We start from the raw sequence: 21,486 nt of genomic DNA on the forward strand, positions 1-21,486 counted from the left end.
GAGAGAAGGGGAGGAAGAGAGAGAAGGGGAGGAAGAGAGAGAAGGGGAAGAAGAGAGAGAAGGGGAAGAAGAGAGAGAAGGGGAAGAAGGAGGAGGAAGAGGAAGAGGAGGCGGAAGAGGTGGAAGAGGCGGAAGAGGCGGAAGAGGCGGAAGAGGGGGAGGAAGTGGGGGAGCGGGAAGAGGGGGAAGAGGAGGAGGAAGTGTGAGAGCGGGAAGAAGGAGAGGGGGGGGGGTAGGGGGGAAAAGGGCAAGCGCGGCAAGTACAGCAAGAACGACAAGAGCGACTACAAGATCGATGACAGGAACGATGGCAAGAGCGGTGACAGGAGGACAACAAGAGCACCAAGAGGGACAATAGGCGGAAGAGAGACGAGAGGGGAAACAAGAAATAGAAGAAGAAGCGGAAGTGGTTTATGGCTGATAAATCAACTGTGTGAACCTTGTTGGATGTTGGCTCGAAATCCACAGAGCATGAGTATCATTAGCAAAAATACAGTATTAGCTCACCTGCGAAACAAGCAGCGAAGAAAACGATGAATGGAAGTACGCATTATGTATCTTGCATATAATTGTCCAGCTATTACTGTGTGTGTCCTAGATCATTAAACACCAAAGAGCCTCCCTGGATCAATAGCCAAGTTGTATATTAATATTCGCGGACGTGGTGGCCGCTATATCAAATGATGTTTCGCCCAGTAGTCATGAAACTCCCACCAAGCAATGGTAAATGTAAACGCTCGCTCTGTTTCAAATCATGCTGTTATAGTCGTGACTGTACCCGTCGCTGCATTAACTCCCCGTCCTTCTTTGCCCATTCCCGCAAAACCCGCCTCTGAATCTTTCCACTCTCCAATTTCGGAACTTGCTGGACAAACACCACTCCTCCCACAAGGTATTTGTATTTTGCCACTCGCGACTTTATCCAGTGTTCGATGTCTTGGGGCGTTACTTTTCCTTTCGAAGCCTCTTGAATCGCGACGTAGGCGCGGGGAAGCTCTTCTTCGCCGCTGTGGAAATGTTAGTATCAGAGAGAAAATGAAGGGGAAGAGAGAATACAATTTGATTCCTACGACGCCTGCGTCTGCGATATGCTCATTCTCCAGTAGTACTGCTTCCAACTCTGCGGGGGCAACTTGGAATCCATTCACTTTGATAAGTTCCTATTTATCATCATAAGTCAGTTGTGTATGCATCTTCTGGATGGTAGGCCAACCTTTTTCCGATCGATAATCCAGAAATTCCCATCAGCATTGCAAACTGCTATGTCCCCTGTCCGTAACCAGCCCTCAGTATCAATAGTTTCGTTAGTAGCTGCAGCGTTGCGCCAGTAGCCAAGAGCTATCTGTGGACCCCTGAGGTACAACTCTCCTGGCTGCCCATAAGAAACTTCCTGTCCATAATCATCGATGAGCTTGCATTCGGTGTTTGAAAGCAACTTTCCAATGCTGCCAGTATCATCGACATCGATAGCTAGCATCCCCATCCCTCCACAGGTTGTTTCGGTCATCCCATAGCCTTGTACAATGTTGAATCCGAATCTCTCTGAGCAATGATTCTGCAGCTCTTTGCTCAACGGCGCTGCGGCGCATAGAGCGAGTGTCAGCGAACTGAGATCATATTTGCTTGTGACTGGGTGCTTGGACATCATGACTAGAATCGGCGGCACGAGCTGCAACGTCGTGATCCGATACGTCTGTATGGCGTGCAGAAAATCCTCGAAAACAAATTGCTTCATCACATAGACGGGTATCCTCCTTTTGAGAGATATGATGATTAAATATAGTTGTCCATAGGCGTGGTAGAGAGGAAGATAACCGAGCCAGCGGTCATCGAGTAGGGGGAGCTGTCTCTTGTGGACGAGGTTGAATATATTTTGAGCGGCGTTGGCAATTATATTGGCATGGCTTACCATCACACCCTTTGGATGCCCTGTCGTTCCGGATGAATAATTGATTGATGCGATTGTCCTCAAAGATTCTTCGGGTGTGAAGCTTGGCCAAGCGTAGTTGTCAGCGCCATATTCCCTGATGAGAAGGCGCCAATCTGGGACACCGAGAACGGGCGTACACTCAACATCTGAGAGCTGGAAGATTTTTGAATTTGATAAGCCGATTTTGGCGACAGCCTCAACAGCTAATGATACAAAGTTGGGGTGTACAAGTATGACGCTTGGCTGAACATCCTCGATTTGGTAGACAAGTTCTGGAACCGCATCAGAAAACGAGTATGTGAGTTGGTAAGATACTCACCTCGCAAAGTAAATGCTGGATTTGCTGCACTGAATCTATAACCTCCGCCAACAATCCCAAGGTATGCTACTGGCACAAATACGTGGTTTGGTGTAAAGAGCATAACCACCTCACCCTGCCGTAAACCTGCATTGCTGAGGCCCCTGCTGAAGCTCTTACTCCATTTTAAAACCTGAGCTTCTGACAAATAGTTGCTCGGATCCTGTGCATCTATCCAAAGCGGCTCATTGCTTGGTTCGTGGCCGGGAGGGAAGAGGTAGTCTACCAGATTAGTTTGCGGGATCTCGAGGTAAGGATGAACAGATTTAAACGGCATTTTTGCACCAGTAAATGATCTGTCGATTGTCCGCCAGAGAGCAACACAAGAATGAGTACAGAAGAAAGGCGTTGCTTATAACATTTTGTGGCTGGGTGAAGGGGGATGGGATTTGTGTTAATTGGAGAGCTGGCGTTGGGGGCAAGTGCGGTGTACAGTACAAAGGCGACGCAAGGAGTAAGCAAACATTCCAGCTTGAAAGTAAGCGTTTTCCGGGTGGGTGGATGGCAAACACGTCAACGAAAAAACGTGGCAGCCTTGTTTGACTACTGTAATTCTAGAAGGATTTGGAAGTACAGTACATTGGTTATGGGGGTTATGGGGGCTAAGAGGCGTTTTCAGCACCGGATATATTACCAGATTGGGGTCCAACAGTCCAACAGTCCAACAGTCCAACAGTCCCCTTCACCTCCAACCGAAGCTCATATAGTTACACCACAACCAATGATCCTGCAACTGGCTGATAAAGCGGAGAAAAATCCGCGAGCGTTTATTACTATCTTTATTGGCATTTCTTTTCTCGGGGCCACGAGGGAGTGGTTAAAATTAGATGAGACCTCTTCCGCTTGGCGTTCTCACATATTCAAGACAAAGCACCAGAATAACAACTTGTGTTTTACATCGCATATGGAGATATTTGTGACATGGTTGGGCGTAGTAAATTTAAACCTATATTTGACTTAAATTCATATATTCTGAATTGGAGTTTATACTCCCAGACTGTCTCTGCGTTGCGCCACTCCCAAATCATTAGTAGCCTGCTTCTCGGGCCTAATGTTGTCTCGCTCATGGTTGGAAGCCTTGATAATATTGTCGATAGCGGTAATAAATAGTATGAGCCCTATAACTCCTACTGCCACCAACGGTGAAGCAATGGAAAAGACAGTGAATCCATAGGAAGCGTCGTGGAAGGCGTCATTGTCAACGAGCTGCTTTGTGGCAAGTCCCACCTGCATGGCTGTTAAAACAATGGCGACATAACCAAAAAACGTAAGAATCCATGCGAAGTTCTCCTCCAAGAATGTTCCAAACTCGTGATAGTCGTAAAAATAACCCCGGATCAAATGCTGCGTGCCGAATTTTATCCTGTATATGCTGTTCAGTCGGTTCAGTCTCAACTCCCCAAACCGATAACGTGGATTGATTTGCTCTATGTCTTCAAAATCATATCCCTTCATGAAATCGACAATAAAACTACACCATTCTTGGTAGGTGATCCCCTCGGGTAAAAGGCGTGGGTGGTCAGAGTTATCCATCGCCATCTGAAAATCGGACTCGTTGAACACCAGCCAGATATAGCTAAGCAGGAATCCCTTGGCGCTTTCAAATAGACCGCTGTCCGGGCATATGTTCCGATCCCAGAAATCCGCGTCGAGTAGATAACCAGGCAGAGGCTTTATGTAGATCCGAGAGCCTCGCCATGTAAGGTGAAGGTCCGCTTGTTCTGTGATAACGACACCGCGGCCCATCATCACTTGGCGGTGTAGAGGCCGGGCCGCCTTCCTCATGCCAGCCCACCAGAGATGTTGTTCAACATCCGTGAGCCGGGAGACATCAAGGTCATGTCTTAGGAACTCCCTGAAGCCGCCTTTTGGACCCTCAGACTTCTTGCATTTGTAGGTTTTATCTTGGTACATAACGGGTACGAGCACTGATCCAGTCGGGAGGATGCTATTTTCAAATGGTGCCACGAGTAAGCCCGTCTGTGTCGCCGATATCGACCCCATTTTGCATCTGCATCACCTGCACCGACAGCTTCAATTGAAGTTCAAGGCTGGATCAGAAAATTTGATGGTGGTGATCCTTCACGAGCACTAAAATTACCCTCGACTACCCCAGAGTTGACGTGAAACGTCAGTGAAGCGCACGGTAAGACCCGGGCGGCAACACAACCCTGTCTGTCTGTCAGCAGTCAGCCTGTCAAGGCTGAATATTCTATGATAAAGTCCACCACGGCGGATTCATTGCGAGGCCCCCAACACTTTACATGTCGTGCATGATAGGCGGTGAGCTCATTCTCCACGGGCTGCCCGAATTACCTCAGACGTACGTGTACTGTACATAGGAGCAAGACATACATGTCGACAAGACTCGTGATGAGTTGTTGAGTTGGGCCAACCAGACGGTATTTATAGATGCTCATGCGATCACCAACCAAAAGTACAGCGGCTAATGTCCATGCAACATCCTTCAAATCTGTATACTTGGCGCAAATCCTTTCTGAAAATGGGTCGGTGTGGAAAATCGGAAATCCATGGCTACTAACGATAGGGCTGAACTTGTCGAGAGAAGCTCACATCACATGGCGCATGTCTCATGATATAACTGACAGACAAATTTTGGCATTCAGCTAACGTCTAACTAAACAGAGCCAACGCATAAACTAGTACAAACATGATAATCATTAAAAATTTCCGTCAAACTACATGTGTCATGCACTCATTATGTGCACAAAAACATAACATGACAAAACAAGCGAAGGGGTATAAAAAACAAATCGCATCAAAACATCAATCTCCCTCCTCCAAACAATAATCACGCTGAGGCCGTTGCTTCATAGCACACCACCTATTTGGCGGCAACAGGGGTCTTGGCGGCTGGGCTCGCAGGAGCGGCAGCCGATTCGGCGATCGGAGGTGTTGCCTCTTTCGAGCTACTTCCCGGCCAGAACCACGAACCGAGGCGACCAAGCATACTCTTGCGCTTTACGTGACCCTTCTTGAATTTCGGTGTGGTAGGTGTGGTTGGCTCATCGGCGGCCTTCTCAGCTGGCGTCGATGGTGCGGCTGAAACTGGTTCCTTGGCCTCTGCTGTCTCGGCAACAGGAGCAGCAGCTTCAGTGGCTGCAGGCTTCTGATCGGCATCGGAAGTTTCAGCAGTCTTGAATGAGCCGGATGCTTGGGAGGACTCAGCGGCTGTGACTGGTTCGGCGACGTCGATGGATTTGGTGACAGGCTCGGAGATAGCTTCCTTAACAGCCACGGGAGCCTCGACAGGTGCGGCCTCAGCTACAACTGCTGGCGCAACAGGAGCGGCCTCTTCGGCCTTGGGCTGTTCTGCAACCTTAGGTTCTTCCTGGACCTTTGGCTCCTCGACAGCGACAGGTTCCTCAACCTTCGTAGCTTCCTCAGCAACCACTGGGGCCTCGGCCTTGACTGATTCCACCGCAGCAGGTTCCTCCACCTTAGTGGGCTCCTCGACTACAGCAGTCTCCTCCACCTTGGCGGGCTCCTCAACTGCAACAGCCTCCTCCACCTTAGCGGGCTCCTCCACTGCAGCAGGCGCGTTGGCAATCACTGGTTCCTCAACCTTGGGCTCCTCCACCTTGGTGGCCTCCTCAGCAGGTGCTACTTCCTTAGCCTCAGTAACCTCGCTGGCGACAACTGGCTCCTCTACCTTTGGCTCTGCAACCGCAGCCACCTCCTCGACCTTTGGCTCCTCAACGACGGATTTCTCAGCAACAGCTGGCTCATCGGTAGTGGCGGCCTCTGCGACAACAACGGGCTCCTCAACCTTAGCCTCCTCTACTACGGCAGGCGCCTTAACTGCAGTCTCTGCAACAGCGACAGGCTCCTCCACCTTGGTCTCCTCAACTGTGGCCTTCTCGGCAACAGCTGGCTCCTCAGTAGCGGCGGGCTCTGCGGCAACAACGGGCTCTTCGACCTTGGTCTCCTCTGCTGCGGAAGGTGCCTCAGCAGCCTCTGCAACAGCAACAGGTTCCTCTACCTTAGCAGGCTCCTCGACTGCGGCGACCTCCTCAACCTTGGTCTCCTCAACCGGGGTGACCTCCTCAGCCTTGGTCTCCTCAACTGCGGCTGGTTCCTCGGCGGTCTTAGTGGGTTCTTCGACAACAGCCGGCTCTTCAACTGCAGCAGGTTCTTCCATCTTGGTCTCCTCAACCGCAGTAGGCTCCTCGGCCTTAGTCTCCTCAACCGCAGCGGGATCCTCGACCTTGGTCTCGGCGACTTCCTCGACTGCTGCTGGTTCCTCGACCTTAGTCTCCTCAACAGGGGCAGTCTCCTTGGTCTCGACGACCTCCTCAGCAACCTCTGGTGCCTTGGCGACAGCAGCCTCCTCCTCGGCAGCAGCCTCAACCGGTGCTGCGACTTCAGCTGGCTGCTCTTCCTTAACTGCCTCCTTCACCTCCTCAACGGGAGCGGAGACTTCCTCGGTAGCAACGGCGGTCTCAACTGCCTTAACTTCCTCAATGACCTCCTCTGCAGGAACAGGAACCTCCTCGGTAGCTGCCACAGCCTCAACTGGCTGAGCCTCTTCAACTACCTCCTTTGTCTCAACGGCGGCAGGAACCTCTTCAGCGACCTTGGCGTCTTCGGATGCAGCGACCTCCTCGGTAACTGGAGATTTCTCGGTCACTACCTCTTCCGCAGCCTTCTCGGTCGTCTCGACAGACTCAGTAGCCTCGGTAGCTTCAGCGGCAGCAGGTGCTTCGGTAGCAGCAACCTCTTTATCGGCAACCTCCTCTGCAGGGGTAGTCTCAGCTTCAGCAGGCACCTCAGCAGTCTTCTCGGCAACCTCCTCAACTGGTGCGACCACCTCTGGGGTTTCGGTGGCTTCAACAGCGGCAGGAGCGACCTCCTTCTCTTCCGTGGTTTCGGCGGCGGCAGGTGCAGCCTCCTTATCCTCGGTAGCGGCAGGAACGACCTCCTCTGCTGTCTCGGTAACGGCAGGTGCAGCCTCCTTCTCCTCAACAGCAACAGGTGCGACCTCCTCCTCTGCTGCTTCAGCAACGGCGGCAGGTGCAGCCTCCTTCTCCTCAACAGCAGCAGGCGCAACCTCCTTCTCCTCGACGACGGCAGGTGCAACCTCCTCCTCAGCAACCTCCTCGACGACGGCAGGTGCAGCCTCTTCCTCCACAGCGGCAGGAGCGACCTCCTTCTCCTCTACCGCCTCGACAACGGCAGGCGCGACCTCCTTCTCCTCAACAGCGGCAGGAGCCACCTCCTCCTCTGCTGCCTCGGCAACGGCAGGTGCAGCCTCCTTCTCCTCCTCGACAGCAGCAGGTGCAACCTCCTTCTCTTCGACAACGGCAGGTGCGACCTCCTCCTCAACCGCGGCAGGTGCAGCCTCTTCCTCCACAGCGGCAGGTGCAACCTCCTTCTCTTCTGCTGCCTCGACAACTGCAGGTGCGACCTCCTTCTCCTCCTCAGCGGCGGCAGGCGCGACGACCTCCTCTGCTGCCTTGGTAACGGCAGGTGCAGCCTCCTTCTCCTCCTCGACAGCGGCAGGCGCAACCTCCTTCTCCTCAACAGCGGCAGGAGCAACCTCCTCTGCCTTCTCCTTCGAAGAAGTGGCTGCCACGACACCAGCGGCAATCGCCGAAACGCCCAGTGCAGCAGCTCCAGCGGCAACGACTTCACCCGCCTTTCCCTTTGCAGCCTTAGCCTTAGACTTCTTGTTCTTGCCCTTCTTGCCCGTAGCAGCAGCGGCCGGCTCAGCCTCCACCTCCTTGGCCTCAGCTTCAGGCTCGGCAGCAGCAACTGGGGTCTCTTCCTTGGCCTCCTCAGTTGCAGCTACTGGCTCAGCGACGGCTTCGGTTGCAGCAGCAACGATAGTGGCGGACTTGTCCTCCTCGGTGGCAGCGACAACTGGCTCTGCCTCTACTGCGGCGGCTTCTGGTGTAGGCTCAGCAACGGCTTCGGGAGTATCGTCTTTCTTCTCTTCGACGACAGCAGCTGGCTCAGACGTGGTCTCAGTCTCTGTAACAGCAGCAGGGGCCTCCTCCTTGGCCTCTTCGACAGCAGCTACAGGCTCAGCTTCCTTGGTCTCAACCTCTGGCTCGGAAACATCGACAGAGGCGATTTCCTTTGTTTCCTCAACAGCGGCGGCAGGCTCAGCAACAACTTCCTTTGCCTCAGCCTCTGGCTCGGCAACGGCAGCTGTTGCCTCCTCCTTCTTATCCTCAACAACAGCTACGGGCTCGGCCTCAACCTCCTTGGTCTCGGCGGCAGCCTCTTCGGCAACAACTGGGGTATCATTCTTCTCCTCGGCGTCGATAACTACCTTCTCAGCAACCTCCGGCTCAGCCTCAACCTCCTTGGTCTCGGTGGCAGGCTCCTCGGCAACAACTGGGGTATCATTCTTCTCTTCAGCGTCAACTGCCTTCTCAGCAACCTCCGGCTCAGTCGCGGCGGCATCAGCCTCAGCCTCCTTGGCCTCGACATCTGGGACAGCTGCAGCACCGTTTGTCTCGGTCTCCTTGATTTCCTTAGTTGCTTCAGCTTCGGCCTTTGGTGCTTCCTCCGACTTGGCCTCTTCCTCCTTGTACTTGGAGCCTACAGCGACGGCAGCTACAGCTGCGGCGGCGATCGCTGGGATAGCCAGTGCTGCTGCTGTCTCCTCGGTCTTTGAAGCGCCAGCCTTTGCTTTGGCGGCCTTCGCCTTTGATTTCTTGTTCTTGCCCTTCTTACCGGCAGCAGCTGCAGGTTCGGCGGTTTCGGCGACAGCTTCGCTCGCTGGTGCCTCCGTCTCGGCAACTTCAGCCTCTGGCTCTACCTCGCGTGTAGTCTCCGCAGTCTCGGCAGTTGCAAGTGCAGCCTCAGAAGCTTCAGCCTCGGCGGCCTTTTCTCTTGTTGCATGTGCCTCTGCCAGAACCTCCTTAGGCACTTCCGTCACAGTGACGGACTTGTCATCGGTGGCGGCGGCAGCAGCAACAGGGGTCTCCTCGGCGGTAGATTTTTCGGTGACCTCCCTAGCATCTGCCTCGGGTGCCTCCTTCACAATTTCAGTCCCTGTTGCTTGGACAAGGATGACATCTTCGCCATCCTTGCCCTTGCTGGCGTCAACAGTGACATCGACCTTAACATCGCCCTGGGGTGTTGCAACGATGACATCTGACACCTTGGCTTCAGCATGTTCTTTGTTGTCAGCAACATCCTTCTTCAGCTGCTCCGAGATATCCTTCATCACATCGCCGCTTGCCTTGACAGCGATACTCTTAGCGGTGCTCATAGCGTGATCCGAGGCCATCTTGCCAACCATTGCGAGTGCAGGAACGAGAATTCCTGGTGCGACCATAGTCGCGGCTCCGACGGCAATAGCAATAGCTCCCCTGTGTGACATGTTAGTCATTACAAATCAGTGAATAAGGTTCGTGTGAATGTGAAACTTACTCAGCAATCATCTCTGGGTGTTCTTTAATCGCCTCTCCGACATCCTGGACGCCTTCGATGACCTCTTTCGTAACAACCTGCACAGCGTCGGCGATTTTCTCCATCAAGGTTTCGTCATCCTTGTCAGTAATCGTAGATGCAACTTCTTTTGCGAGGTTGTTATAGATGTCTTTTGCGTCTTCTGCTGTCTTCGCCTGCAGTTCCGTCGCCACAGCTGCCACACCTGCTGCTACTGATCCGCCAGTCTATTTTAAAGTAATGAGTAAATGCCATATTGGTTTTTAGATAGATGTAATAAACTTACAGTTTGTACTACTGCTGCGTCAACAGCTGGTGCAGGCGTTTCTTTTGCGGCTCCATCCTTTGCTGCGTCTGGTGCTGGAGTTGCCTCTTTGTCGACAGGCGCCACTTCCTTGGCTCCCTCCTCGGCAGGTGCTGCTTCTGTGGCTGGAGTATCCTCCTTGACTGGTGCAGCCTCCTTTGCTGGGGCTTCCTCCTCGACGGGAGCAGCCTCCTTCACTGGGGCTGCATCTTCAGCTGGAGTAGGCTCGGCCGGTGTGAGCACCTCCGGTGCTACTTCCTTTGGTGCTTCTGCCGCAGGTGTTTCTGCTACAGGAGCCTCTGGTGTTGGTGCTGGTGCCTCCTCTTTGGCGGGTGTTGTCTCCTCCACTACAGGAGCCTTCTCCTCCTCAGCTGGAGGTGCTGCCTCAACAGGGGCAACCTCCTCAACAGGAGCGGCTTCCTTAACGGGAGCCACTTCGACTACAGGCTTCTCCTCGACGGGAGCCTCCACCTTCTCCGGAGCAGCCTCTGGTACTACAGGAGTTGTCTCTTTATCCTGTTCCACAGCAGTAGGGGCCATATCCGTGACCGTCTCCGGGACAGCTTCTGCAACAATATCTTTGGTCATAATCCACAATCACAGCTCTCTTTGGGCAGTGAAAAAGCAGTATGAAGAAGAGAGAAAAGGCAGCAGCAAGGAAAACAGCAGAGACGGCAGCTTTGTAAACAAAGCTGGGTCCTCTCGGGGTCGCCTTCTTCCTCGCAGATTGCGTTGCATGGGGGGAGCTCCATTGGAGGCGCCCCCGAATCCTTATCGGGTTAGGCGAATTACCTGATTAGGCTAAGTTTAGTTGACAGCGAGGTGGGGTCCAGCAATGACCCTTGAGATCGCTCCGAGCCGAGCATGACGCTAGGATTATTTAGGGATAGCGCATGAACTTGGCACTTTTGTGCTATGCACGTGATGGATCTAGTGAAGTGTACAATCTCTCGTGTGTCTCGTTTACCGCTTCTCTCCGTACTTTCGTTCGTCGTTGATTCTCCTTAGCAAACTTGGAAATATAAAACATAAAATATATGAAAAACGTGCATTGCAGCAGTCTAAAATGTGTTGCAGATTCTATTGCATCATGCATGACAAGATCAAGGCGTCAATTGCTTCATTGGCCGTAAATTGTCCGCAGTTGCCGCCCATTTCTAAGACACGGCCGTGATGGTCCCATCCCAATATGTACAGGAGGTACTGCTAATCTATGCGTGGGGTGCATATTGCGCTCGTCCCCCGCTAGTTTCCCCGATAGGATGTCATCCCCGACTATTTTGTACAGTACAACTCACCGACAGTTACTGTAGGAACAGGATTTTCCAGTTCTGGGAGACGCGATGAGGTTCTTGCCGTGAATGCATGCTTTAAGTGGTTGCAGCTGGCCGAGGTACTCGTTGTTGCTAAAATACCCGTGATGGGAAGCACGTGGAATTTTTCCAGTGTCTTTATATACTCCTCACCGCTAGTACAGACAGGACCAAGACGAATTGTGCCAATTGTACGAATTGTGACCTTTTCCCCGTATAGTGCTGTACAGTACGTATAGCACTGTCGATCCTCAGCTGCATCATGTCTCTGGATTCCTGTTATCTTAACCCCGCGTATCGAAAGGGGGGCAATACTACCCTACTCGTCGAGTTTTTTCGGAACGAATATGATCTTTCTTGCCACTAGATTATCATTGCATTTAACGCCCTGAGACATCGGGAAAGGTTGCTACAATTATATCAGCGCTTCCCCATCATGTGCTTTACTTCTGTGGCGGTTCTGACCCAGCTGAGGGGTTGACGACGGCCCAATGGCTCGCTGAATTTATGGTTGTTTTGAAACCTATTTGCTACATATACCTTAAAAGTCTCAGCCATACACCATCATACTCCATCTCGACCAAAAAAAACCTCAACCATTGCTTGGCCAGTCTCATGTATTATCACATATTTTGGTGAAGCGTCTCACTCAGTCAATACGACTGCACTGAAGTGCAAATGTGTCAATGAGGTAACTCCTAATTCTCTTCCGTCGTTCTTGCCAGTTCTATATGTCATTTCCCTCCCTCGTTCCTGCCATTCTTATACCTCAAAAAACTCCCATGGTTCCTGCCAGTTCTATACATTAGACGCCTCTTATCGTTCCCTGCCAGTTCTATCCATCACTCATCTCCCATCGTTCTTGCCAATTTTATACGTCAGACATCTCCCGTTGTTCTTGCCAGTTTTTTACCTAGCTCATCACCCATCGCTCTTTCCAGGTTTATACATCGTATATTCCCCATCGTTCCTACCAGTTTGATATATCACCCATCTTCCATTGCGCCTGCCAGGTCTATAGATCGCTCCACTCCCGTCGCTACTACCATTTTATACGGCAAGCATCTCCGATCGTTCCTGCCATTTTATACTTCACTTGCACGTTGTTGTGAATCCGCTCCTATTTTTTAGTATCTGCAATATTGTGTTCTAAATCACAAAAAAACGCTGTTGCTTGACCCCGTTTCCATCCCATCTTACCTCGCTGTACTGTTCAGTTTAATCAGTCATCCACCACCACCATGGTCTCCCTTCTCAAAGGTTCAGCTTTTTTGACTGGTGCTGGCTCAGGCATAGGTCGTGCCACTGCCCTCGCATTTGCCAAATACGGTATCACGCGCCTCTCCCTAGCCGACCACGACTCCTCCTCCCTAGCAGCCACTTCCAAACTCATAAAAGCGGTGTATCCTTCGATCCAGATCTTACAGCACTCTCTTGACGTCACAAATGAATCGAAGGTCCAAGCTGCTATTGCCAAAGCGGCTATTGAGTTCGGCCGCATTGACGTAGCCGTCAATATCGCTGGTATCAGCCACAGTGGTCTGACCCATGATTGTAAGACAGAGGAGTGGAGGGAGGTGTTGGGGGTTAATCTTGATGGGTTGTGGTTTTGCCAGCGGGAGGAGATAAGACAGATGCTGGCACAGGAGTGAGTGGCAATGTCCAATCCTAAGCTTCGTTTCAGCAAATTTCCTATACAGTGAGTGAAGTTACGATCTAACCAACCCCCAAAAGAGACCGCGGACCAAGAGAGGGAAGAGGTTCAATCGTCAACATCTCCTCAGTAGCTGGTCTTGTTGGCGGCGGCATAAGCCCCGCCTATACAGCTTCCAAACATGGTACGTCCAACTATCCATCACCCCAAAGCCACTGCTCTCTCATGCTCTTGCACTGACATACTAAAAGCCGTAATCGGCCTCACCAGAAACGTAAGTTCACTCAAACTCCTTACCAAACACAGCTCTAACGTCGATCAGGACGCTGCCACCTACGCTCCCAAAGGTATCCGCGTCAATGCTATATGTCCCGGGTTTGTCATTCCCCATATATGATCACTAGTCTCTTATTAACAAGTCACACAGTTGGACGGCTACGCCGATGGTTGAGCGCTTCCAGAGCCAGTTCCCAGATGAAGTAAAGACATCGGTGGCGACGGTGCCGATGAGGCGGATGGCGGAGATGGAGGAGGTTGCGGATGCGATTGTCTTTTTGGGGAGTCGGATGGAGAGTTTTGTGTGCGGAGCGGCGGTCCCAGTGGATGGGGGATTTACTGCTATTTAAGGCTATGGGACCGCCCAAGTCGCGAGGCTGTTCTTTTAGAGAGGGGAGGGGTTTTGGCTTATTATTATTACTACAACATTTATAGCTATTACTACCAACAACGAAGATGATGGACGACTGCGGTTGCAAGGTTATGCCCAGTTAAATCTAAAATTTGTGCTTTATAAGGCGCCTCGTATCTGGTAAACAGATCGCAAAGGTTCTTTAAAAACTACCGCAGGATTGGAGAGAGGAGGGGATAAAGGGACTGTAAATTAGAGATGGGTTGCTCAACAAGAGACAATCCACACAGTGGAGGAGCTTGACGATATGACTGGCGAAATAATTTCAAGGATGATGGGACACATCGGTAGAAGCAGAGCGTATGGACTTTAGATGAAGAACACACAGAGATTGATTTCGAGCTGGGGTGGTGAGAAAAATAAGGGGTGGCGAGAATTGAGAGTGGCAAGAAGGGGGTGGTAAGAAACCGCGTAACCATGACCTGACTAGTCATACTTTTGTATGGCATGCTCTTGCGGATCAAAACCTCTCCCTTGAGGGCAGCCCAGTCAGCTATTATCTCTGCAATTTTTGCTTTCTGCCCGTAGTTTAACATCTGTGCTGCCCCGACAGAGGCGACATTCTTATCCTCCTCTTCTTACTGCGCCAACCTTCTCTCATGTTGTATACCGTAGCGAACTATGAATTATCTTGTGTCGTGTATCAACGCCGCTATTACGACACTGAGAAAATGTAAGACGCAGAAGGAGTAAGAGATAATAGGGGAACACTGTCGAGCTGAAGCTCATCCTAACCGGGGATCTTGCCTTTGGAGCCACTTGCGCCCATCTACTCTTATGTTGTACACCACGATTAACTATGCTGTGTCGCACATAAATACTCCCATCGCGGCACTGAGAAATGAGTAGACGATTAACGACACGGCATTCGAAGCTCACACTTCCGAACTGAAGCTCATTCTAACCGGGACATTGTCTCAGGAGGCTTCATCTCGGTGGAGGAGGAGACGGAGAAGGAGATAGAAAATGGGAGGTGGGAAGGGAGATAGGTGGTGAGAAAGGTGACTGGCAGCGAGAAAGGGGTGGTTAGAAGGGGATGGTGAGAAGGGGATGGTGAGAAAAGGGTGGTGAGAAGGAAGGGGTGAGACGCGAGGGCCAAAACAAAAAAGGAGATGTAGCAAGAGGGAGAAGGTTTGTTGGAGATCGACGTGAGGAAGCTAGCGCCGAACCGTTGTAGCGCTGTCATAGTCAGATTTCTCTGATATTAAAAATTATTAGTTATCTTAACAACTAGTCTATATACAAAGTCATATATCGTAACTTGAAGCAGGGTTCATGGGTAGCCTTCTGCACAGTAGAAATGAATTCCTGTCTTGCAAGATGATACCCGAAATATCTCCAAGATCCAGTTCGCCCGCCAAATCCAAAATCACAAATCTCCATGGCCATCCTCCTAAGCCTCCTGTGACAAGAGCGGGGTCCGTTCACCTTCCTCCACAGCAGCATCTCGCGCGGCCACCTTGTCTTCTTCGCAAGCCACATACGTAGCGTAAATAGCAGTCGGGTAAAACAGGACTCTAGATATCCCATCAGTATTTCGTCTCTGTGATTGCGAGGAAAAAGTGAACTTACAACAAAGCAAACCCAGCAATAAACGCCCTCACAACACGGAGAAACCTATCGTTCGATGGCTCCCTGTACCTGCCACTATGGTCCGCATACGCGCTATCCAACACAAGCCACAGCCACATAGCCGTCGCAAGCAGCGACTTGGCGGCTTCTAGGACAAACGATATTTTTGCGGACAGGCTTGGCATGCGGTCCTGGATGAGGAGGATGAAGAGGATTATAGTTGCGAGGAGACCGTTGACGGTGTATGTGCTTTGGGGAGTTAGCGTGGTAAGGCAATATAAAGATACGGCGGGGGGGAGCTTACAGGAAGCGGTATACGGTTTCGTAGTTATCCCATAGCTGGACGAAAGCGAGGAAACCGAGGGTGAGGGCGATGGGGGTGGTGAGGAGGGCTTGGAAGAGGCCGGCGGCGCGGAGGATTTGGTTCGTCATTGTTCTGGTTCTGGAGGATTTGAGATATGTCAGTTTGAGGACGACTTTGTAGAGGATTCATTCCCGGTGATGTGGTTGAGGTGGGACGAGGAGAAAACCTACGAAGGCGGGCTCATTAGATCGATATATTAAATGTGATTTCCCCTGGCTCGTAACGTGTACGGATAGGCTTGAGGGCGGCAGTAAATCCCGGAGCTATTGCTCTCGACAGCACTCTCAAAACCACGAGATAAGAGGCTTCCTGGCGTGTTGGATCTGTTGCTCGACGAGGTTTCAAAGCTGCATGACGACCGAGGACAGGGACTGGGCGCTTTGGGGAGGCTTGCCTGGACGTTACCTAGAACAGGGGTATGCGTATATCACGTGAAATTAGTGCCTACATCGGGACTAGGGTGGTCGGGAAGTGCCTGGTGGTGTCAGGAGAGACCGTGCTTGCATTAGACACTGATCCACACAGGGGTCGAGGTCTTGTCATCGTCCTTGATTGTGAACACTCTTGCTTATTACAATGCACCTCATGAATCATGGGTATAATGGGCATAATATGCCTCGTTTTAAAACTCTGAAGGGCGTTTATACATATAGAGAGTGCTGCTTACTATCTATTCTCCGATAATTCTCCGATAGTGCATCCAGCGGTGTGAGTTTCGGCAGTTGTGCACTGTGAGAACTTGGCCTAAGTTAACGATGTAGTACAGACAACAACCCCAAGGCTTTTTCAAGCAAATCCAAATGTCAAAGCTGAACCCAGCATCGACAGAGCTCAGTCCACTACTATAACAAGGTTGGGCGTGCACGTACGCTAGGGCTGCAATGACACACTGTGGCGCGTAGCTCTGAGCCAATAACGATGGGACCAACGTTATTATTGGTGGTGTGCCATACCGCCATCACCAACACGTCCCCAGTTCTCTTTGCGGAATCCCGCCTCATGATGTCTCAAGGCATCTGAAACTCCCTTGCCTTTGGCCGTCCAGCGTGATCCGGTGTCGGTGCGCGCGTATTTATTCCCCATGCCGCAATAGATCCGCAATCACAGCTCGGCATTGGGGGATGTGGCTGGTTCTCCAGCGTCCCGGGTTGCTGTACGTTCTCGTGTCTTTAAATGCATCACTACCCCTTGACTTGGGAAGCTTGGTAATCTTGAATGTTGCCTTGATATATACTTTGCCTGGATGTCTCCGTCGCGAGTCCCCCTCATCGACTCTTTTCAACTTGAGTGCCGTGATGTCCCATGGTACCGTTGTATGTTTATCACCCCTCTTCTCCTTGCATGCGCGTTATTAGTTAGACCCCAATTTAGTGATTTGACGGTGTCGAGGGGTCAAGTGCTTTTCGATGCCAGCGTTGCTTTATTCCCTCACCATAGCCACTTTAGTTTCAACTCGGATATATGTGAGCAGGGTAGATGCTAATGACATTTATAGCATGATATTATTTTGCCACCAGGCCTCACACGAGCAGAATACGATGCACAAACGCGAGTGCCCTTAATTCTTGCTGGGAACATCACACCCTTCCTGGTAGCAACTATTTTTGTCGTTGCGCGCTTTTGGTCGCGCCAGATCTTAAAAGGGTCATGGGCACAAGATGACACCTGGGTCTTTACATCATGGGTTCGTGTCTCTGCCGTGTCCTGCCTCCATAGTTTTCCGCAAATCGTACTAAAATCTCCGCAACAGATTGGATCTTTGGCCCACACACTTCTCAACTGCAGTATAACATTCTACGGCATCGGGCGCCATTTCACCGTCCAGCTTCCTCAAGATGCCGTTCGCGTTCTCGTGATAAGCTACGCCACACGGTTACTATACCAATGCATTCTTGCCACCACCAAAATTGCGATCCTGACCCTATACCTCCGAATATTCACAGATGCCAGGAGTCAATGCATGGTGTATGGGATGATAAGCTTTGTTGTGCTCTACACAATTCCCTGTCTCCTCCTGCTGATCTTCGAGTGCACTCCTTTCTACGACTCTTGGAACCCCTACAAGTTTCCGCAGACATGCATAAACCTCACCATCCAGGTGTACATGTCTGCAAGTTTTAACATCTTCCTCGACCTCCTGATGGTCGCTTTTGCCGTACCACGCGTCCGTAGGTTCTTCACTCCCCCTGGAATATACTGGGGTTTGGTCTAACTTAAGCTCAAACATAGTGCCCCTTAAACTTCCAAGGCTGCAGAAAACCGGACTTATTGCGATTGCATCTCTCAGCTCCCTGGTCGTCATCTCATCGGTCGTTCGACTTATCCGTATCAGCACGTTGAACACAAGCAAGGATCTGCCATGTACGTCTCCTCTACTACCATTCCATGGCTCTCCCATACTAATGCGCATTAGGGGACTCATATGACTTTACAACCTGGTCCTCGATCGAAGTCAACATCGGCCTCTTCTGCGCGACTGCCCCAGCTATCAGGCCCGCAGTCCGCGCCATGAAGGATGCTCTCCGGATGAACTCATCGCCTACTACGAGCCAAGGCGCAAGGTTCCCCACTTCTATGAGCGGGGGCCTGGAACTAGAAGACGGCGAGGCCTTCAACGGGACACCACCGGCAGTGCCGGCGAATAGGTATTGGATTACTAAGAAGGGGCGGGTCACAGATCGGGAGCTGAGTGACGCAGATAGTTCGAAATGCGTGCTTGATTCCGTATCGACGACTAGGTCCCCTGAGAGTGGGAGGACTCGCAGCGCAACAGAGAGCGATGGGGAGATGGGGCAGAGGAGGGCGAAGCAGGGAGGTGGGACGCTTTTTGTATAGATACCCCTGGGTGGCAGTCGTCTGTTTTTGTAGAGCTTTGGCGCAGGTTTTTCTTCTTGTTACATACCCTATCTTGCATCATTTAGAATTACAGTATTAATCATGAATAAAAGAATGTTAATGATGAACCAAGGGTTATTAATCGTGAACCAAAATTGATGATAATTAAATATCAGTGTCGCGATCGATGTATCCCTCAATTAATGTTTTCAGCACGCTCAAGATTCCAAGGCCAGTTCATACTCGGGGTTCCGGTACGAAGTTCATCGTGAGGATCTCCCGATATGTGCCTTATCTAAGCCAGTCGAATCCCAAACCATATAAATAGCTTGTTGGTTAATTTGCCCCGCCAAATTGCGCGCCCGAAGGATGAGCGATCATCACGAACGCGTAAACTCAGCAAACTCAATGCTGGTGGTTCATACCACCCACCATCTTGGGCATAATGGGCGAGCGCAGCGATACTTGTAGTACCCGACTCGCAGCGACAATCGCACTCAAGTTGGAAAGTGCCCGTTTCACCAAATGACGGAGACGGCGGTATGGACGACTTACTTCAGTAAGCCGTCGATACGGCCGAGTATCAAGGTACAGTAAGATTTTAGCAGTCAACACGAGGGTATAAGCATAAGTATGATGATCAATGCAAAATTTCTTCTTCGTATTCCATCTTCCATATTTCAACATCTCTTTCTTTCTGTTTTAATTATTTTCACATCCTACCCTCACACGCGACGACCCTCTCGCCGCCAAAAACCAGAAAGATGACATCCCCCCTCTCCACCACCATCCCCAACACCGGCATCCCCCTCAACATCCTCGTCATCGGTGCCGGCCTAGCGGGTCTCTCCGCCGCCATCACACTATCACAGACAGGCCACGATGTCACGGTGCGTTGCGTTCAGCCCCCTTTCACACACGGCCCCTTTCCCGATCTCCGCGGTGGTGCTGGTGGCGTAGGCGCTAATGCGTGCGTGCCCAGGTCCTGGAGCAGTCTGAGAGTAAGAGGGAGGCGGGGTATATGATCGTCATGGGCTCGAATGCGATGCGTGTGATTAATAAGATTGGTATTTCTCTCTCTCGGTCCCTTACCTTACCCCCTTTGTCGGGTTGCGCGTATGGGGGGTACTATTGTGGGGTTTTGTGTTAATTGTGTTGTGAAGGCGTTGATGCGAAGAAGGCAGGTACCGTTGATGTGGACTTTGTGAGTGTCGATCTGTGATGTGATGTGATTGTGGCTTGGGCTGAGAATGGGTAGATTGAGCGTCGGGATTACAAGACGTTGGAGCTATTGTCGAGTTTGGATGCTGCGAAGGTGGGTTATTGGATTCATGTGGACAGACGGGGTGGATAGGGGTAATGCTAATAATGATGGATGGATTTCAGGATCCAAAGGCACCTGCGAAGTCGTATTATCGCCCTGACTTGCACAATGAGCTAAAGAGAGTTGCGCTTCTCGGGTTAGGATGCAAAGCCGCGAAGTTGGTTCTTGACGCGAAAGTCGTCAGTGTGGTAAGTCTTCTTTGCGAATGAGCCAGACGCAGGAGCAAACCGTCTAATTCAAGAAAGGACATCAACAATGCAAGTGCCACACTTGCCGACGGGAGGGTTTTCAAAGGTGATGTACTAATAGGCGCCGACGGCGAGCGTGTAAGTCGTGACTCCATCCTATATGAGACCGCACCGTCACTCACACTCCCCAGTCAATCGTCAAATCCTCCTTCAGCGAGCCCGGCAGCATCCAACAAGCCCCCTTCAAAATCTTCCGCTCCCTCGTTCCCACCTCCGTCTTCCTCTCTGACGAGCGCACCCGCCGCGTCCTCGACCTCTCCCACAACCGCTTCCTCATGTTCTGCCACCCCACCAACTCCCTCGTCTCCGTCCTAATCGGGCGCAACAGCGACCTCATCGACATCGAATGCGGTTACCGGCGTCGCAAAGGTGAGAGGGCGATAGATGTGTCTGACCAGGCAGCGATCAGGGCAAGGCTCTTGGAGACGTTCAAGGAGTATCATCCGGATATTAGGTGTGCGATCGAAACGGCGACGGTGACTACTGATTGGGAGGTATGGAAGTGCAAGCCCCAGAAGCATCTGGCGCAGGGGAAGGCGGTGCTTACGGGCGATGCGGCGCATTCTATGGAGCCGACGACTGGGCAGGGTGGGTCGCAGGGCCTTGAGGATGCGGGGGCGCTGGCGGTGTTTTTGAGTAATATTGGGAGCAAGGATGAGATTCCGCATCGTCTGGAGCTTCTTGCGAAGATGAGGGGAGAGCGCACGGCGAAGGTGGTGGCGCTGTCGGGGGTGAGACCTGGGGAGGAGGAGATCATAAGGAAGAATTATCCCAGACATGCGATTAATCGGTCGAGTATTAAGAATGGGGTTGAGCATATTGTATTTTTGTATGAGTAAGTTTGATTGACACCCCTTTCCTTTTTGAGATTTGTGGTGGCTTCCCATGGAGGCGCAGAAGCGGAAGAGATTGGCTGACTTGACTGCAGTTATGATGTGATAGAAGAGAGCAAAAAGACGTTGCAAGCGGCTGCGACGCCGAGGGCCAGCCTTTAAATCTTTCAAGTTGAGTAAAGGTCGATATACATGGATGTAGATGGCAGAATTGATCGTTATTATGTCAGCTCCTTCACTGTGTATGCACTACGCAAACCTCATATATGATACGTTTCAAACAGAGAGCAATGTAAAAATACTCTTTCCGGGGCATCAAGACGTTATAACCTACAGAGCATATCTTACATGAGTGGGGGTCCCTAACCACCTTGCCCCTTGGAAACGGTCAGAAGAACGTATGACGCTCCTGGCACTACTGATATCCCTGACGCTGATATTCCCAATGCTGTCTATCCCTGATGCTTAGATGGACCTCTGCACGTCATCTAAAATGGTACGATGCATGTTGATTTCAATCAGTTCCATAGATTGTATACCACCGTGCTACTCTCGCCACCATTACCATTGCTGCTACCGCCCCCTCTTCTCATCGCCATTACTATTATTGCTACCCCCGGCTCTTCTCACCACCACTA

General features: G+C 51.3%; 8 protein-coding genes across 8 annotated transcripts in view; 4 read left to right on the forward strand and 4 right to left on the reverse strand.

Moving 5' to 3' along the window:
* VE01_00817 (uncharacterized protein) overlaps positions 1-206 on the forward strand; it is a gene marked incomplete at its 3' end in the record, with an annotated part of 2,029 nt that extends 1,823 nt beyond the window's left edge. Inside the window, exon 4 of the mRNA XM_018270345.2 lies at positions 6-206. Within this exon, the coding sequence (XP_018134863.2) occupies positions 6-206 (201 nt within the window). The remainder of the gene's footprint in view (positions 1-5) is intronic.
* A 332-nt stretch (positions 207-538) lies between these two features.
* On the reverse strand, positions 539-2,817 carry VE01_00818 (uncharacterized protein). The gene is made up of 4 exons (XM_018270346.2): positions 2,250-2,817; positions 1,214-2,202; positions 1,057-1,160; positions 539-1,007 (listed from the first exon to the last, which is right to left on the reverse strand). Exons 1-4 carry the CDS (start codon positions 2,563-2,565, stop codon positions 761-763), a joined length of 1,656 nt encoding a protein of 551 aa, XP_018134860.1. The 5' UTR covers positions 2,566-2,817; the 3' UTR covers positions 539-760.
* Positions 2,818-2,974: 157 nt separating this feature from the next.
* Positions 2,975-4,802, reverse strand: VE01_00819 (uncharacterized protein). The gene has a single exon (XM_018270347.2). The coding sequence runs from the start codon at positions 4,290-4,292 to the stop codon at positions 3,273-3,275; it is 1,020 nt and encodes a 339-aa protein (XP_018134861.1). The 5' UTR covers positions 4,293-4,802; the 3' UTR covers positions 2,975-3,272.
* An 88-nt stretch (positions 4,803-4,890) lies between these two features.
* On the reverse strand, positions 4,891-10,782 carry VE01_00820 (uncharacterized protein). The gene is made up of 4 exons (XM_059463305.1): positions 10,000-10,782; positions 9,696-9,940; positions 7,495-9,634; positions 4,891-7,329 (listed from the first exon to the last, which is right to left on the reverse strand). Exons 1-4 carry the CDS (start codon positions 10,603-10,605, stop codon positions 5,134-5,136), a joined length of 5,187 nt encoding a protein of 1,728 aa, XP_059320079.1. The 5' UTR covers positions 10,606-10,782; the 3' UTR covers positions 4,891-5,133.
* A 1,789-nt stretch (positions 10,783-12,571) lies between these two features.
* Positions 12,572-13,658, forward strand: VE01_00821 (uncharacterized protein; the record flags this gene model as incomplete). The annotated part of the gene is made up of 5 exons (XM_018270349.2): positions 12,572-12,978; positions 13,065-13,168; positions 13,236-13,258; positions 13,307-13,359; positions 13,412-13,658. 5 exons carry the CDS (start codon positions 12,572-12,574, stop codon positions 13,608-13,610), a joined length of 786 nt encoding a protein of 261 aa, XP_018134694.1. The 3' UTR covers positions 13,611-13,658.
* A 1,191-nt stretch (positions 13,659-14,849) lies between these two features.
* VE01_00822 (uncharacterized protein) lies at positions 14,850-15,970 on the reverse strand. Its single transcript, XM_018270350.2, has 4 exons — positions 15,779-15,970; positions 15,549-15,686; positions 15,245-15,493; positions 14,850-15,189 (listed from the first exon to the last, which is right to left on the reverse strand). The coding sequence occupies exons 1-4, from the start codon at positions 15,790-15,792 to the stop codon at positions 15,066-15,068; spliced, it is 525 nt and encodes a 174-aa protein (XP_018134697.2). The 5' UTR covers positions 15,793-15,970; the 3' UTR covers positions 14,850-15,065.
* An 803-nt stretch (positions 15,971-16,773) lies between these two features.
* VE01_00823 (uncharacterized protein) lies at positions 16,774-18,529 on the forward strand. The gene is made up of 5 exons (XM_018270351.2): positions 16,774-16,921; positions 17,104-17,292; positions 17,359-17,776; positions 17,838-17,969; positions 18,022-18,529. The coding sequence occupies exons 1-5, from the start codon at positions 16,904-16,906 to the stop codon at positions 18,441-18,443; spliced, it is 1,179 nt and encodes a 392-aa protein (XP_018134696.1). The 5' UTR covers positions 16,774-16,903; the 3' UTR covers positions 18,444-18,529.
* Positions 18,530-19,362: 833 nt separating this feature from the next.
* Positions 19,363-21,134, forward strand: VE01_00824 (uncharacterized protein). The gene is made up of 7 exons (XM_018270352.2): positions 19,363-19,510; positions 19,607-19,647; positions 19,702-19,758; positions 19,830-19,955; positions 20,013-20,093; positions 20,147-20,850; positions 20,944-21,134. Exons 1-7 carry the CDS (start codon positions 19,465-19,467, stop codon positions 21,008-21,010), a joined length of 1,122 nt encoding a protein of 373 aa, XP_018134693.2. The 5' UTR covers positions 19,363-19,464; the 3' UTR covers positions 21,011-21,134.
* The last annotated feature ends 352 nt before the right edge of the window (positions 21,135-21,486 follow it).

Source organism: Pseudogymnoascus verrucosus, assembly GCF_001662655.1.
Source record: "Pseudogymnoascus verrucosus strain UAMH 10579 unplaced genomic scaffold scaffold_2, whole genome shotgun sequence".
Lineage (NCBI taxonomy): Eukaryota > Fungi > Ascomycota > Leotiomycetes > Thelebolales > Thelebolaceae > Pseudogymnoascus > Pseudogymnoascus verrucosus.

What these genes read in the sequence shown, in the direction of transcription:
- VE01_00818 (XM_018270346.2), bottom strand. Translation starts at nt 2,565, where the DNA reads ATGCCGTTTAAATCTGTTCATCCTTACCTCGAGATCCCGCAAACTAAT. An exon ending in TCCAGCATTTACTTTGCGAG is followed by an intron (nt 2,203 to 2,249) that starts GTGAGTATCTTA and finishes ATGCGGTTCCAG; the next exon opens with AACTTGTCTACCAAATCGAG. An exon ending in GGATTATCGATCGGAAAAAG is followed by an intron (nt 1,161 to 1,213) that starts GTTGGCCTACCA and finishes GATGATAAATAG; the next exon opens with GAACTTATCAAAGTGAATGG.
- VE01_00819 (XM_018270347.2), bottom strand. Translation starts at nt 4,292, where the DNA reads ATGGGGTCGATATCGGCGACACAGACGGGCTTACTCGTGGCACCATTT.
- VE01_00820 (XM_059463305.1), bottom strand. Translation starts at nt 10,605, where the DNA reads ATGACCAAAGATATTGTTGCAGAAGCTGTCCCGGAGACGGTCACGGAT. An exon ending in ACGCAGCAGTAGTACAAACT is followed by an intron (nt 9,941 to 9,999) that starts GTAAGTTTATTA and finishes ACTTTAAAATAG; the next exon opens with ACTGGCGGATCAGTAGCAGC. An exon ending in CCGCTGTTGAGGAGAAGGAG is followed by an intron (nt 7,330 to 7,494) that starts GTCGCGCCTGCC and finishes GAGGAGAAGGAG; the next exon opens with GCTGCACCTGCCGCCGTTGC.
- VE01_00822 (XM_018270350.2), bottom strand. An exon ending in GAAACCGTATACCGCTTCCT is followed by an intron (nt 15,494 to 15,548) that starts GTAAGCTCCCCC and finishes AACTCCCCAAAG; the next exon opens with CACATACACCGTCAACGGTC. An exon ending in ATTGCTGGGTTTGCTTTGTT is followed by an intron (nt 15,190 to 15,244) that starts GTAAGTTCACTT and finishes TGGGATATCTAG; the next exon opens with AGTCCTGTTTTACCCGACTG.
- VE01_00823 (XM_018270351.2), top strand. An exon ending in CCTGGGTCTTTACATCATGG is followed by an intron (nt 17,293 to 17,358) that starts GTTCGTGTCTCT and finishes TCTCCGCAACAG; the next exon opens with ATTGGATCTTTGGCCCACAC. An exon ending in TTTTGCCGTACCACGCGTCC is followed by an intron (nt 17,777 to 17,837) that starts GTAGGTTCTTCA and finishes GCTCAAACATAG; the next exon opens with TGCCCCTTAAACTTCCAAGG.
- VE01_00824 (XM_018270352.2), top strand. Translation starts at nt 19,465, where the DNA reads ATGATCGTCATGGGCTCGAATGCGATGCGTGTGATTAATAAGATTG. An exon ending in GTACCGTTGATGTGGACTTT is followed by an intron (nt 19,648 to 19,701) that starts GTGAGTGTCGAT and finishes GAGAATGGGTAG; the next exon opens with ATTGAGCGTCGGGATTACAA. An exon ending in ACGCGAAAGTCGTCAGTGTG is followed by an intron (nt 19,956 to 20,012) that starts GTAAGTCTTCTT and finishes AATTCAAGAAAG; the next exon opens with GACATCAACAATGCAAGTGC.